Source organism: Nematolebias whitei, chromosome 12 (genome assembly GCF_014905685.2).
Source record: "Nematolebias whitei isolate Nwh7 chromosome 12, NemWhi1, whole genome shotgun sequence".
NCBI lineage: Eukaryota > Metazoa > Chordata > Actinopteri > Cyprinodontiformes > Rivulidae > Nematolebias > Nematolebias whitei.
Window position 1 is genome coordinate 7,032,027 of NC_056509.1, and position 16,454 is coordinate 7,048,480.

A 16,454-nucleotide genomic window follows, 5' to 3' on the forward strand; every position below is an offset into this window, starting at 1 on the left:
GGAATGCGCTGAGATTCTCTGGAGGATCCAGTCCAGATGAACTGTAAGCTTCAGAAATAGCCTCACACAACCAGTGTGACAGGCGCTGGGTGGATAGAGGACGTCCTTAAGAGCTGTCCCAGTAATGCACGAACATGCTTGTCAGACTGGCCCCCTCCCTCTTGGTTTTCAAATCCCGTTTAAAAACCCACTACTATTCAGTAGCTTTCAACACTAGATGATCTGTGTTTTGAACCTGTACGCTCCACACTGGTTTGTTGTCATATTTATTATCTGCATCGTTTTTATGTCTATATTCTGATTTACTTCATTTTGTATATTGCTTTGTGTCTTGTCTGTTGTTCTGTCTGTACAGCACTTTAATTGGCCTTGTCGCTGTTTTAAGTGCTCTAAATAAAATGGTATGGTATATGCTGAAAACGGCGCAGTGCGGCCGTGTGCATGAAAGCATGAAAAATGCGCGCACGGGCCAGAAGGAGGTGAGATGTTGCTTCCTCCTCAGAATTATGAGGAAAATGATAAAACCCATCCAAGGTTATCACTCTCGATCTGAATGAGCTTGTGATGTTTTTCAGAGCAGGGATAAAACGCAGTGCAGCTGACCTGCTGTTAGCTTGAATTCTGAGACATGAGGAAGTAACAGAGAGAGCAAACAAACACTCACTCTCTTTGCCGACGTCAGAACTAACAGCAGGGCTGTTTTAATGACAGAATTTAAGTGAAACCTGATCTAAAAATCTCAGAATGAGCTTTGATCAAAGCGTGCAGGACCATCATTAGGTCTCACTGTGAAGCTAGTGGACGTGACACCGGTCTGTGTCTCCGTACACCTTTCAGGAAAGCTTCATCAACCGGTGATTAAAAACTGTTCTGTCACCGAAGCCCTTGTGACAAGAAGAAATAGCTGCAGCATAAGTTTTAATTGTGCTGAACGCTAGATCTCTGTCCATCAGCTGCTACAGAAAGGACAGCATGCCACCTAGTGGCCATGAGATGTCTCCACACCTTTCTCTGCACACCAGCGCTGAAAAACTGTCCACTTGATGTGCACAACGTTTTGGTGGAAGCAGCCCGTGCGCCCTGAACGTACGCACTACATCCTGTGGGAGACCCATCTTTTCTAAACTGATCTGTTCAACGGACAGACCCAAAGATGCTGACCTATTTTTGGATAACTCCTGATCGCTCTTCCTGCCTGGAGGAGAGCGCCCCCTCACAGCAGTTCCCACGGCTGACATGATATCAATCGCTGCAGACTCTGGAACCACGGAGCGCATATGCGTTGGGGAGCTACGAGGATGACTGACGGTTCTTCCTCCCGGACACAGTCCAGGGTCCGTGATATCGGCAGGACTGGAGGGAACGCATAAAGAAGCATTTTTGGCCACGGGCTGTGAGCGAAGGCGTCCACTCCTAACGGTGGGTCGTCTCGTGGGCTCATTGAGAACCATAATTGACACTGGGCATTCTCCCATGTGGCGGACAGATCCACTGCTGCTCGGCCAAACCTGCTCCAAAATCAGAGAAATCAGCTCGGGATGGAGGCTCCAGTCTCTGTGGAGGGTACCGCCCCTCGACATGATATCTGCTCGCCTGTTCAGGACGCTGGGAATGTACACTGCTCTGATGGAGAGCAGGTTTTTGTGTGTGCTCAACACAACAGCTTATTCGCGATGCATAACAGTTGGGCTGAGCACATGTCTCCCTGACTGTTTATGTAAACTGTCGTCACTTGTTGTCTGTGTGGATCAGAACATGCCGATCCCGTAGCAGGGTGCAAATGCTGAGTCACATTTCAGACCGTGAAACATTCTAGCACATTATATAAAGCGACATGTGGTCCAGCCATTGTGCTGCCACTGCTTGGAACAGACACATTCCTCCGAGCTTGACAGGAACACGTCTGTGAAAACTGAGACGTGCGGCGTAGGCCTGCAGATGGGAACTCCCTCTGACAGAATGAGAGGGTTTCCCTAGTGATTCAGATCGGTTCTCATGGAGGGGGGCACAAAGATGATCCACCTTTTCTGGTGCACAGGATCTATGCGCAGGTGGGTGAACCATCTCTGAAGGCATCTCATGTGAAGTAGGCCCAGCGGAACCACGATATGGGCTGCTGACATTGTCCCAGGAGTCGCATGACAGGCAGAACTGTCACTATGCTGCAGAGTTTGACACGGCGGAGCTGAGTTTGACATGGAAGAGCTGAGCTGATAGAGCTTCGGCTCTCAGCTGTGATAAACGGGCTCTCATTGTAGTTGAGTTAGCTCCACTTCCAGATAAACAATCATCTGGGATGGACAAACGGAAGCTTTTCCCAGTTTATAGAAACTCCAGGATTAGCAGGTGGAACACTAGCATTTTGGTCTGTGCGACAGCTTTGTAGTAGACCGAGCTAATAAGAGCAGATCGTCCAGATAAAAAGAATTCTCATTCCTGCCATGTGTAATGACTGCAGAGCCGTCTCCACGCATTTCGCGAATGTGCATGGGGTGTTTCAGAATGATGGAAATGTGAAATATGCGCTCTTCAGATCTATGGAGGTGAAAACAGTCATTCTGGTGAAGTTCTCCAGCAGCTGTTTGTCAGCATGTGGAATTGTCTCCCCATGATCGATTTGCTGAGCATGAACAGGTCGAGAATGGTCTTATCCTTCAGGCGTGAATCGTGACATATCCCCACCTCAAGGGACGCCTCCTGGCGTCCCACCTGGCTGATCGGGATGATCGGCGTGAAAGGCAGCGATGAGGGGTTTGTCCAGGATGTGACGAGAGGGAACCCAGGAACGTTCCTCAGGGCCATACCCCTCCCAATCAACCAGATATTGAAGGCCCCGACCCCTCCTCCTAGATCGGAGGAGGCGATGGACGGTGTAAGCAGGGGAACCGTCGATCAGACGGGCGGGTGGGGGGGAACGAACAGGGGAGTGAAATTCAGATGTTACTACGGGTTTAATGCAGGAGACGTGGAAGGTGGGGTGAAAACACGAAGCGACTTGGGAAGGGTGAGACGTATAGAGACCGGGTTAATGATCTTGGAAATGGGGAAGAGACCAATAAAACGGGGGGCGAGTTTGCGAGACTGTGCCTTGAGGGGAAGGTTTTTGGTGGAGAGCCAGACGTTTTGGCCCACCGCGTAGGTGGGTTGACAAGACCTACGGTGATCAGCTTTCCTAATGTAGTTCGCCGTGGTCTTGAGCAGGGCTCGTCTGGCCCTTCTCCAGGTCCTCTGGCATCTGAGGGCCGCCAGGTGAGCCGAGGGGACCACAGCCTCGCGTTCTTGAAGGGAGAGGACGGGAGGTTGAAAACCAAAAACAACGTAAAAGGGGGAGAGACCAGTAGCTGAGGAGGGGAGGGAATTGAGCGCGTGCTCAACCCAAGGCAGAGAGAGGGACCATTTATCAGGGTCCTTCTGACAGAGGAGTCGCAACTTGCCCTCCACCTCCTGGTTGGCCCTCTCAGTCTGTCCATCAGTCTCAGGGTGAAAACCAGAAGAGAGGCTGATGGAGATACCTAAAAGGTTACAGAATTCCCTCCAAAAGAGGGAAATGAATTGAGGACCTCTTATCGGACACAATGTTCAGGAGAAGCCCGTGGAGTCTAAACACCTCACGGGCCATGATGTGGGCAAGCTCCTTAGAGGAGGGAAGTTTGGAGAGAGGTACAAGACGGATCATCTTAGAGAATCGGTCAACAATCGTGAGAATGACCGTATGACCCTCAGAGTTCGGGAGGCCGGTTACAAATTCCATCCCAATATGGGACCATGGACGATTGGGACAGGGAAGAGGGCGAAGTAGTCCCGCGGGAGGACGCCTAGAGGTCTTAGACTGGGAGCAGAGGGGGACAAGAACGCACAAAGGATTTAACGTCCTGAAACAAGGTGTCCCACCAGAATTGTGCCCGGACCACCGCAAGGGTCTTGGTAAGCCCTGGGTGGCAAAACAAACGGGAAGAGTGACAAAACTCTAAAACTTTCTTAATCATTTCAGGAGGAACAAACAGACGATTGTCAGGGCAATTAGGAGGAGGAGGACGAGACCGACAGGAGGTTCTCAGGTCAGCCTCTAGTCGAGTCTTGGCCAGGCGGGTAGTTTTTGGCAGGATGAAGCTCTCCTCCTCCACAGGTTGAGAGGAGTCACCCTCAAAAAGGCGAGAAAGAGCGTCCAGCTTGACGTTTTTCTCTCCCGGACGGTAGGACAACGTGAAATTAAAGCAAGAGAAAAAGAGTGCCCACCTGGCCTGACGGGGGTTCAACCGGCGTGCTGACCTGAGATACTCCAGATTCTTGTGATCCGTCCACACCTGGAAGGGAAATCTGGAGCCCTCCAGCCAGTGGCGCCACTCCTCCAAGGCGAGTTTAACGACCAGCAACTCCCGATCACCCACGTCGTAGTTGCGTTCAGCAGCAGAGAGGCTCCTAGAAAAGAAGGCACAGGGGTGAAGACGCCCCTCTCTGCTGCGTTGGCTGAGTATAGCCCCCACCCTGGTGCTGGAGGCATCAACCTCGACAATGAAGGGTTCCTCTGGATTGGGGGCCTGAAGGATGGGAGCGGATGAGAACAGGGCCTTGAGTTTGTTAAACGCCTCTTCGGCGACTGGGGACCAAACAAAACGGGACTTAGTGGAGGTCAGTGAGTGGAGAGATTTGGAGATGAGGCTGTATCCCTTAATAAACCTGCGGTAGAAATTAGCAAACCCCAAGAACCTTTGAAGTTGTTTGCGGTCCTTGGGGTTTGGCCAATCTACAACAGCCGCAATCTTGTTACGGTCCATCTCCATCTTGTTTGGAAATATAACAAAACCTAAGAACGATGTGGATGATACATGAAAGTCACATTTCTCTGCCTTAACATAGAGTCCGTTCTGTAAAAGACGGGTAAGAACAGCACGGACCTGTTTGCGATGAGTGGGGAGATCTCTAGAAAAAATGAGGATGTCATCTAAATAAACAAAAACAAACTGATTGACCATATCTCTTAACACGTCGTTGACCAGACTCTGAAAAACAGCAGGTGCATTGGTTAACCCAAAAGGCATGACCAGGTATTCATAATGTCCAGTGGGGGTGTTAAAAGCTGTTTTCCACTCATCCCCCTCACGGATACGAACTAAGTGATAAGCATTACGCAGGTCAAGTTTGGTGAACACATTGGCCCCTTGCAGAAGGTCAAAAGCAGAGTTCATGAGAGGTAACGGGTACTTGTTTTTGACAGTAATCTTATTCAGCCCACGGTAATCTATGCAGGGGTGGAGAGAGCCATCTTTTTTACCCACAAAGAAGAAACCCGCCCCAGCAGGAGAAACGGAGGGTCTGATGATGCCAGCTTGGAGAGATTCGTGGATGTAGTCCTTCATGGACTGCTGTTCAGGGGCAGAAAGAGAATAGAGGGCGCCCCTAGGAGGTGTGGAGCCAGGAAGGAGGTCAATAGGACAATCTTAAGGCCGGTGGGGAGGCAGAGATGTGGCCCGAGCCTTATTAAAAACCTCCTTGAGATCATGGTACTCGGAGGGAACCTTAGCTAGGTCAAGGTAGAACTCCTCCGAGGGCTGAAAAGAGTCTTTGGACACGACAGCGTCCATTAGGCAGGAGGACAGACACTCCTCTGCCCAACCCAGAATCTCCCCCTTTCTCCAGTCAATGTGTGGATTGTGTTTCATAAGCCAGGTGGCACCTAAAACCACCGGAGATTGAGGGGAATTAATCACGAGGAAGCTGATAGTCTCTTTATGGTTACCCCCCAAGTGAAGAGTGATGGGCTCCGTAATTTGTGAGGAAGAGTTCAATGGGTGCCCGTCCAGAGCCACCACCAGAATGTTTACTGGATGACTCCAGTACACTGATACCCGCGCGGACAGCAAACTTATAGTCCATAAACTCAGTATCAGCCCCAGAGTCAATAAACACTTTTACATGAGTCGAAGACTTACCCGGGATGGAGAGACTAGCCTGCTGGATGATGGATGAGGAGAGTTCAGACGACAGTGTTTTGCTCAGTAAACATCTCCTCACGTTTACTGAGCGAGACCTTTTACCGGGCACAAAGAGATGATATGTCCTGATCCACCACAATAGAAACACAGACGCCCCCTCCGCCGTCTCTCACGTTCGGCGGGAGTAAGTCGACTACGACCCAGCTGCATGGGTTCCTCTGTGGTTAGAGAAGAAGAAACAGAAGAAAACAGAGGAACCTTAACCTCCCTAGGAGGCTCACTAACCATCGGGGTGGTCGGTAGAGAGCGCGACCCTCGCTCCCTCGACCGCTCGACCAACCGAAGGTCCACCCTGGTGGCCATGTCCTCCAGGTCTTGAAGGGAGTCTGGGTATCGTTTAGTGGCAAGACCGTCCTTGATGTTCTCATTAAGACCTCGGTAGAAAGCATCGGTGAGCGCTTCCTTGTTCCAATAACTACCTGAGGCGATAGCATGAAAGTCTATAATGTAGTCTGTTACTGGACGGTTACCTTGACGGATGGCGAACAGGCGTCTGGCGGCTTCTCTCTCAGGGAGGACTGGATCGAAAACACGACACAGCTCCTTTGCAAAAGTCTGAAAAATATAACAGTTTGGGGAGTCTCGTTGCCATTCGGCGGTTCCCCACCTCTTGGCCTTGCCAGAGAGGAGGGAGATCGTGTAAGCTACCTTCGACCTCTCAGTGGTAAAACACGAGGGCTGCAGCTGAAAATGAATCTCACACTGAGTGATGAAGGGTCTGCACTGACTGGGTTCCCCAGAGAACAGCTTGGGGGAAGCAAGACGAGGCTCCCGATCAGGTTCAGAACAGGTACGAGGGACAGCAGAGTCCTGGTTAGTGTGAAGTGGTGTAATAGTCTTTAACATACGTACAATGTCTTCCATACCTGACTCAAGTTTATTAATAGCACCCTCGACACCAGAGCGCCAGTCAGCAGAAGGTGAGTGGTCCATATTGGCCAGATAGTTCTGTAACGAACCCCCAAATGTCTGGACCAAAATCACCACAAACACCAAGGCTCAGGTTCAAAAGTTTATTTCTTGGTGGACCTTGCCTCTCAAAGAGAATCTGGCTCTGGTGTCGATCTCAGGGTAAAAGACTGGAACGAGTCTAAGGACAGGGAGAGAACGGTTAGTGGCCTGACAGGAGACAGAAGCAAAAGTCAGGATACGGAAATCACTAACCGTTACTCTGTCAGGAGGGGGTTCAGAGGAGCTGAGAAGTTCCAGCCTGGTGGGATCGCTGCAGGGGGGATGGTCCTGGTGAGAGGAGACAGCCAGCTGCAGTGAAGAGCTCAAGGATGGATGGGAGGAGACGACACACTGGTCCGTGAGGTGTGAGGCGAAGTCAATCAGGCGAGGGTCAAAACCGGAGATCAGAAGAGCGTCAGTCCCAAGCAGGAGCAGGCGAGGAGGCAGTGTGAAGGAGGCGTAGGTCGGTGCCGATGAATGGAGGCGTAGATCCGGTGAGGAGCGGTCTGGAGGCGAAGTCAGGTGAGCGAAAGTCCCTGAACGGGAAGTCAGCACGAGGAGGCGAAGATACATGAACCAAGGAGCGGGACAGGAGCAAGGAATGCAAAAAAAACTGGACAGGAGGGGAACTATGAAAAAACAAAACGCTACAAGGGAAACCAGAAATTATGAGCGCGGGATAACTACTTGCAGGAAAACTGTGTTCAACTATCTGGCACTCACCCTGTGTGCAGGTCAGGTTTATAAAGGGTGAAGCGACAGGTGCGTTTAATGAGAGGTAATCAGTGCAGCGTGTGCTGAAGAGAAGACAACCTTAAACCCACATGCAGCCAGAGGAGAGGAGATCAATGAGTGCTGCAGAAAAGAGAATCTCAACCCCAAACCTAAATAAAAAGAGGAAGGTAAAGAAAAGAAGGTTTACAGACACCAAGCAGTGAACAGAGTGAAAAAGATTCGACTCGAACAGGCGTGAATCGTGACACTGGGACATTGTGTTTAGAAAATAAACGTCTCAGTTTCTCTGATACTCTTGCAACATATGGAATGACCACTGGGTCAAAGGGAGTTTTTCCTTTCCACTGTTGCCACTGTGCTTGCTCAGGATGGGAGACTGCAACGAAGCCAAGATTCAACTTGTTTGCTGGATTCCTTAGATAGAGAACTTTACTAATTGGCTTTTATGTATGTGAATGTTTCTGTAAAGTGCCTTGAGACAACTTTGTTGTGATTTGACGCTATATAAATAAACTAAATTGAATTGAATTGGTCTGGCTCTGGGTTCCTCCTTTTCACCTGATGGCTGACTGGAGTCCTGTTTGAGATTCTTCTCTGCTTTCAGGAAGGCCCAGTTAGGAAATCCACATTGCTCTAGAGCCTGTCTTGTGTAGGATTTCTCCTTCTGCCTGGCTCCCGAGTTAGTGGGAACACTGTCTGCTCTGTGGTACAGAGTCCTGATGACTCCTAACTTGTGTTCCAAAGGGTGATGGGAGTCAAACTGCAAATACTGGTCTGTGTGGGTGGGTTTGTGGTACATCTCAGTTTGCAAATGTCCTCTTATCAGAGACTGAGACCTCACAGTCCAAGAAAGCCAACCTGCCATTTTTTACATCTTCTCGTGTGAACTTGATGTATTTATCCACAGAGTTGATGTGGTCAGTGAAATGTTGGACTTCCTAGATGTAATTTTAACCCAGGTGTCATGAACATACCTGAACCAATGACTTGGTGGTGTCCCTGAAAAGGCTAAATTTTCTACCTTCTCCATGTACAGGTTGGTAACAATAGGAGAAACTGGAGACCTCATAGCACACCCATGTTTCTACTTATAATATTGGCCCCATATATGAAGCATGTTGACTGCAGGCACAGCTTCAAGAGGTGACACGGTTGCTCTGTGGAAACTGTGGAATAACTTGTTTTTTTTTCGAGCTGCATGCTTTTCACCGCAGCGGTGTCAAACGCGCGCTTCCGCGACGCCGGCAACGTTCACTCAAATGGCGCTGCGTTGATGAAGGTGCGCACACCTCTCCCCAGCGCTCGCTGGCTCGCATCAGCATAAATGTGAGACCGCAAAACGATCCCAGCGAGAAACTTCGCCCTCAGCAGGAGCGGCACGCGTCTCACCGCAGCAGGTCAAACGCACGCTCCAGCGGCGCGAGAGCTTTCACCCAAACTGTGCCGCTTTGATGAAGGTGCGCTCACCTCTCCTCAATACACGCCGGTTCACATCGACATGAATATGAACCCGCAGCCTGAGCGCGGCACAGAGGCGCGCTCAGAGCTCTTTTTTTAGATAGCCTCGCCTTGGGTCACGTGGAACATACTTCCGCGGCGCATGACAGCGGTCGAGGCTGTAGACTGGCTGACGTCCGTAAGAAACATGACACACCATCTAAACGCGCGCCCACTCCACGAACGTTACGTGGAGTGGCGGCGGACATGCTGACCAGACAGATGGATGAGCAAGCTGATAAACAAGGGTTATATGCTACAATTCACAGCTCAACCCCCTCATTTCGGAGGAGTTTTAGAGACGGTTCTGTCATCACCAGACCAGGTCTCATCCCTAAATGCAGAAGTCCAGGAACTTTGTGTAAAAGAAGTAATTTCCAGAGTTCCCGACGGAGAGGAAAACAGGGTTTCACTCACGTTACTTCCTGGTTCCAAAATGGACCGGAGGAACGAGACCCATTTTGGACCTGTCAGTTTTCAACAAGGTGATCGTGGACAGACCGTTTCACATGTTGACAACCAGACAACTGTTGGCCAACATCCAGAGAAATGATTGGTTTACCTCCATCGATCTTAAAGACACCTAGTTCCACATATCGATCATCACAAAGCACAGAAAATTCCTGCGCTTTTCCTTTCAAGGGATGCAGTACCATTACAACAGGCTGCCGTTCGGTTATTCCCTCGTGCCTCGTACGTTCTCAAAGTGTGTGGAGACGGCCCTGCAACCATTACACAGAGCAGGGTTGAGAATTTTGTTTTACCTAGACGACCTGTTGCTGCTGTCACGCTCCAGACGAGAAGCAGTGGCACAGACTCAGGTGCTGACATCACACCTGTTAAATCTGGGCTTCGCCATAAATTGGGAAAAAGCTAGATTCTCCCTGCCCAGACGATTGTTTATCTGGGAGTGGAGCTAAACTTAATCACCATGAGGGCTTGTTTATCACAGATGAGAATCGACACTCTAAAAGACCAGCTCCGCCACATAAGACCTGGCAGAGTGGTAACAGCCATTTCCGTCATGAAGCTGTTAGGAACGATGTTGTCAGCTCACACAGTGCTTCCGCTGGGCTTACTCCACATGCGACGCCTCCAGAGATGGTTTGCTCGTCTGCGCGTGGATCTGGTAAAGCAAAAGAGACGGATGATCACTGTTCCTCCCTCCATGAGAACAGACCTCCGACACTGGGAAAACTCCCTGGTTCTGTCAGAGGGAGTCCCCGTCAGCAGACCTTCGTCACACGTGTCAGTCTTCACAGACGCGTCGCTGTCAGGTTGGGGGGGACATGCCTATCCCGAGCTGTAGGGCCACTGTGGCCTGCTTACACAACAGCACATATAAACATTCTGGAATGTTGCACGGTTCTGAATGTGATTCAACACTTTGCTCCTGTGCTACAGAATCAACACGTTTTGATTCACACAGACAACAAGGTTACTGCTGCATACATAAACCGGCAGGGGTGTGTGCGCTCAGCCCAATTGTTACACATTGTAAGAAAATTACTGTGTTGGGCACACCAAAATCTGCTCTCCATCAGAGCAGTGTACATCCCCGGTGTCCTGAACAAGGGGCAGATGTGATGTCCGGGGCGGTCCGCGTCACGGGGACTGGACCCTCCACCTCGATCTAATGGCTCAGACGTGGCAGAAATTTGGCAAAGCGGCTGTGGACCTGTTTGCGACACGGGAAAACGCTCAGTGGTTTACACTGAGCCCGCGAGACGAACCACCGCTAGGGGTGGATGCGTTTGCTCACAGCCCATGGCCCAAAACGCTTCTTTACGCGTTCCCTCCACCTCCTCTGATATTACGGTATCTGAACCGAGTTCAGGAGGAGGGATTGACAGCTCTCTTGGTGGCTCCCGAGCACGTGAACGCGCCATGGTTCCCGGTTCTACGACGCCTGTTATAGGGGCACCCGTGGAAACTGCCGTGGAGGGAGGATGCTCTCCTCCAGGTGGGAGGAGCGATCAGGAGTTGCCCAGAAATAGGCCAGCACCTTTGGGTCTGGCCGCTGATCAGATCCGCTTAGAGAGGATGGGTCTCCCTCAAGATGTAGTGCGCACAATCCAGGATTCACGTGCTGCATCCACCACAGTGCTGTACACATCAAAGTGGACAGCTTTTCAGCACTGGTGTATGGAGAAAGGTGTAGAGGCCACTTCATGTCCACTAGGTAGCGTGCTGTCCTTTCTGCAGCAGCTGATGGACAGAAATCTGGCATTTAGCATGATTAAAACGTATGCTGCAGCCATCTCTTCCTGTCACGAAGGTTCGGGGAAAGAACAGCTTTTAATCATCCGCTGATGAAGCGTTTTTTAAAAGGTGTTCAGAGACGCAGGCCTATTTCACACCCACTGGCTCCACAGTGGGATTTAACGCTGGTCCTGCGAGCCATGATCAAAGCTCCACTCGAGCCACTAGATCAGGTTCCAATTAAATTATTTTCTCTTAAAACAGCCCTGCTGCTGACTTTAACATCCGCTAAGAGGGTGAGTGATTTATCTGCCCTCTCTGTCGCTCCATCATGTTTCAGAATTCAGGCTGACAGCAGCTCAGCTGATCTGAGACTTAATCTAGCTTTTATGCCTAAAAACATCACGAGCTCTTGTAGACAACAAACGTACGGGCCGCCAGTTGTAGATGAACATATATCTGTGATATATTATCCATAAATTAAACGGATTCATTCATTTTTCTGGACTGAATAATATCGTGCATTGAAATTAAATGTGACGTGAGACATTAATTTTCTTTGACCCATCAAATGAATGCGGTCATTTATTAACAGAATCAAAGTTTAACATCACACATTTACATTAATTTGGCAAATTGATTTCAACAACAGCTTAATTAATTAGCTTCACAACCAGGAAACCATAAACATGGTATCCTTGCAGCTTTACAACAGACATTTCTGAAAATATCTGGATTAATTACTGGCAAGATAGAAGAGTTTTAAAGATGGAAATGAAGTTTATCTTGAGAGAGATGGGTGAGGGAATTTGTCTGTTATAACCAGAACAACACGCTCCTTTGGACCCAGCTTAACCAACGGTACACTTTGCGGTTGAAGATCGACTCTTTTACCTTTGCAGACGATAGTTGGGCCTCGGTGTAGAGTTGTCTTTCAACGCTTTTCAGCGTCTCCGTAAGGATAGTAGGGAACCGTTCGGAGTCGTGAGATCATCCCAGAACAGACTTCTTCATAGTTCCTCTGAACTTCTCTCGTTCAGCTTAGTTGCCGTGGTTCTCCAGCATTCTGAACTCTGCATTCTCTCTCCGCACTCTCTCGCACTCTCTGGAACTCTATTCCAGCATTCTCTGTAGAACTAGGAAGTGTTGAACCTTTTAAAGAGTTCTGTTTCCGGTTCATTTGAGAACTTCCTGATTGGTCGATCGACCAAACAGGGGTGTGTTTTAGTGATGTAAGAGGTTATTAAAAGTCAAGGAAAAAGATTAAGTTTGTTTAAGAACAGACAGAAGCTGTTTTGAAGAACCCGAGACTTCGTGGAGTCAATTCTCTCATATCTGCCTGAAAAAGTTAAACATGACATTTCTTTCAGTAAGCTTGTAGTTGACCGAAACTTGACTTTTGACCAACTTACACTTGCTCATTTCAGACAGAAGATCAAGAAAATGAATAATTACTCTAACACATTCTAACTTGATTTCTACTTTGAATGAGGATTAAAAATCATTTAATACTGTTTCACAGTTGATTTAAAATGAGTAGTTCACTTCAACATTTAAAAATGGTTTGAACTAAGCACACTTTTGATTATCACGACATTTGTAAAATAGTAATGATAATAAAAAAGAGAGTGTTCTTTCAATTGATCAGTGCAGGACACTTAGAAAGTCTCTGGATGAACTTAATTTTGTGTTTCTGGACTCAAATCAATGAAATAACAGTTCTTGTCCCAGGAAGGCCCTAAAGGTCAGGATTTGACCTGAGGCTTAGTTCACTACACTCTTTTAAATAAAGAGCAATATCGTTGGAGGGTTTTTTCCCTTCCTCCCCACAAATCAGAAGAAGAAGCATCTTTCCATCTTCTCTGTCCTGTGCAGGCGTTGACGTGTTACATAGCATGCACGGCCTCAATGCATCAAACTCAACATTTGTTTGTGCATTATAGAGATACATCTGTAGGTCACCTGTTATCCACCCAGCGACTGTCACACTGGCTGTGTGAGGCCATTTCTGAAGCCTACAGAGTATCAGATTTAGAGTCTCCTGACAACCTCAGGGCGCAGGTATCGCATCTTCGACTGCTTTGCACAATGGTATGACAATGCAGGATATTTGCACTGCGGCCACGTGGTCAACACCCTGTTCATTTATTCGCTTTTATTTATGTGATGTATCGACTCGTTCCATGACACATTCTGTCCTTAGTGCTTTAACAGAATGAATATTGTTGTTGTTTCATGGAACCCCGTTTAAACTCACATCTGACTGCATGCATTTTCAGTGTGAGATGTTGTTATCAGTCACAAGTTGTGACTGTTGTTCTGGTTCTATTGTCACTAATCAGTTCATTTGATTAATAATCAGTTCTCTGGTTATTATTAATCTGTTCATATTGATCAGCCGTGAATCTGTTTGGTTCACAGCCTTTTTTCAGCATCTTCCTTTCCCCGTTGAAAGCTTTCCGGTGCGCTCATGCACTCAGAACGCATAGCTACACAGCACACATCTGTGTATGGTACGCATAATTACGCAACGCGTAATTACGCACATGGAGAGCTGAGTGACAAGACGTTTTTGGGCAAGCTGCCGCTTCGTATGGTGTTCGAATAGACCCAGTGAGGCGAGGACTACATCTGCTTCGCCCTTAACCCACTAAGCGACAGCTCTTAAAGGGCAAAGCCTGTACGAAATAGAACGTTGGTTACGTACTGTAACCCCAGATTCTATGAGTATAGGCGTAGCCCTTTAAGCGTTGGGCCTCACTGGCTCCTAAATGGCTGAAGAAAAAGCTATTTGGGAGCCGATTACCCACTCTTAACGTAATTTATACGGACCGGGTGGGGCCCACACAACAGGTGGGCGTGGACTAAATTTTTCAGTGCGATGGTTTGCATGACGGGATAAAACCCACCAAGCGACAGCTCTTAAAGGGCTACGCCTATACTCATAGAATCTGGGGTTACAGTATGTAACCAACGTTTCCATGCCACGCCTGGTTGCCAGATAGGAAATGATAAACTTTTATACTGTCGGTTAGAAGTGTATGTATTTTGACCAACGTTGTCATATGTACTGAGAGAGGGTACAGCCAAACTGGTGAATACACAAAGGTTCCTTTGGACCCTGGATGTTGTTGGTTTTGCTCCTGCATGATGAAAAAGAGTGAGTAGTTATTTATTGCTCTGCCATTTATTGTAAAAGTTGTTAGTACATTAAAACTTTCAACTGCAGCCGGCTGTAGTGCGCATGTGCGATTTGACACCGAGTATTTCACAAGTTTCCGACGGTTCCCCCAAAAATCTCCACTCTGAGAACTGGATTCATTCATTCATTCAAACTTGTTTCCCATCCATGGGACAATAAAGGCTGTTTCTATTCTATTCAGAAACCTGTTTCAGAGAGAATGAGAGCTGTTCTCGTGTAGGCAAATGTCTGGACCATGGCAGAAAAGTTCTGGTTTCTCTCCAAAAAATGCATTGTGTAAACAGGGCCTTTGTTGTTATTTTTCATACACATGTGACAGTCACTTTCCTTAACATTAAAGTTTTTTATTCTTTATTGACTGTCCTAATTGCTTTTTTTTTTCAGTATTTCCCAGGATCTGATGAGCCTCTGCAATATCCATACCAGTATTCAGACGAGGGACAGAGCAACTCTGCAACCAGTACAGGTACAGAAGAAGTGTTTTATTAATATGGCCACTGTTGTTTTATGAGTTATGCATTAACATCACAATGGATTTGTAGAAATTGAAAATTCAGACGAAACAAAAGTTGCATAACTTCATCAGTTGATCTATGCTGGCTCCCTAGAGGATAGATGGATTGAGGGCCTCATTAAGTTTATAGATTTATGCTTTGACAACTTCTATTTTCAAAGTTATGGCAGTCAAATATCCTTTTCTAAAATCTCTTGTGTGAAAAGATTTAGCTTGATTTTATACTGTTTTGGAAATGTATGTATTGTCTTTTTTTCTGTGAATTAGTATAAACTAAAAGTCTTCAAAATATCCATTCAGACTACAATTCATAGCAATTAAGATGCTGTATAAAATATTGTAAATTGTGAAATTACAGTTTCATATGCAGATTATACTGGCACCAGCACAAGCAGCAGAAGTGATGGAAATATGGAACACAGTGGTGATTCTCAAGGAAGCAATGACACTATCAAGATGACATCTCACTTTGCACCTCATTTTAAATCAAAGGTAAAGACATAAATGTTGCTGTTATTGTTTATTTCAGTCACACCTGTGGCGTGCAGAAAGCATAATAGGTTGCATATAGGCAAAATAAAAACTTTGACTTCTCTGTCTTAAATAGATGCCTGACTAATAGCACTTATAACACTGGTATTTTTTTTTTTTTTTCATATTATTTTTTTCATCATCATCACTTCTTTCTAAAATCTCAAGAAGTCCAGTCCAGCACCTGGTATTGACTAGATGTGATATGCTGGTGAAGATTCTCGGTCATCCAGGACATGATGAATTCAAAAAGCGTTCAATACAAAAACAACTGGACTTTATTTGTAACAGAAAACGTTTCACTCCTCATCCGAGGAGCTTTCTCAATTCAATTCAGCAGAGAGTGAGAGATTCAGGTTATAAGGCTGAGTGAGATAAGACACACACACATATGTAGATTGGCAGTTCACACCTAAAAACCTAAACAGTAGGTCTTTTGTTCCTCTAATTCACAGTCGAGGCCTCTCTGTTCCCATCAGGTGTGAAAACCGGCTGGGAATCTATCTTAAAGTTGCATTATAGGTTTTTGAAAGTGGAAATCTGAGGCCTCCTCCTCTGTTAAGAGACGGCTTTTCTCTTTTTACATAAATTGCTTCCTTCACCCCCCCTCTCAAACCATCTGTGTTCTCGGTCCAAAATGTGCACATTTTGGTCCTCAAAAGAGTGTCCCTTATCTGTGAGGTGGAGGTGAACAGCTGAATTTTGTCCAGAGGAAGTGGCTCTCCTGTGTAGAGCCATGCGTCTGTGAAGAGGCTGTTTAGTTTCTCCAATGTAGAGGTCTGGACAGTCCTCGCTGCACTGGACCGCATACACTACACCACTCTGTTTG

At 47.4% G+C, this 16,454-nt stretch overlaps 1 protein-coding gene across 1 annotated transcript in view; it reads left to right on the forward strand.

Moving 5' to 3' along the window:
• Positions 1-16,454, forward strand: part of LOC119418424 (mitogen-activated protein kinase kinase kinase 7) — a 76,770-nt gene that overhangs the window by 10,770 nt on the left and 49,546 nt on the right. The window contains exons 4-5 of the mRNA XM_037685704.1: positions 14,965-15,046; positions 15,453-15,586. Of these exons, the coding sequence (XP_037541632.1) occupies positions 14,965-15,046; positions 15,453-15,586 (216 nt within the window). The remainder of the gene's footprint in view (positions 1-14,964; positions 15,047-15,452; positions 15,587-16,454) is intronic.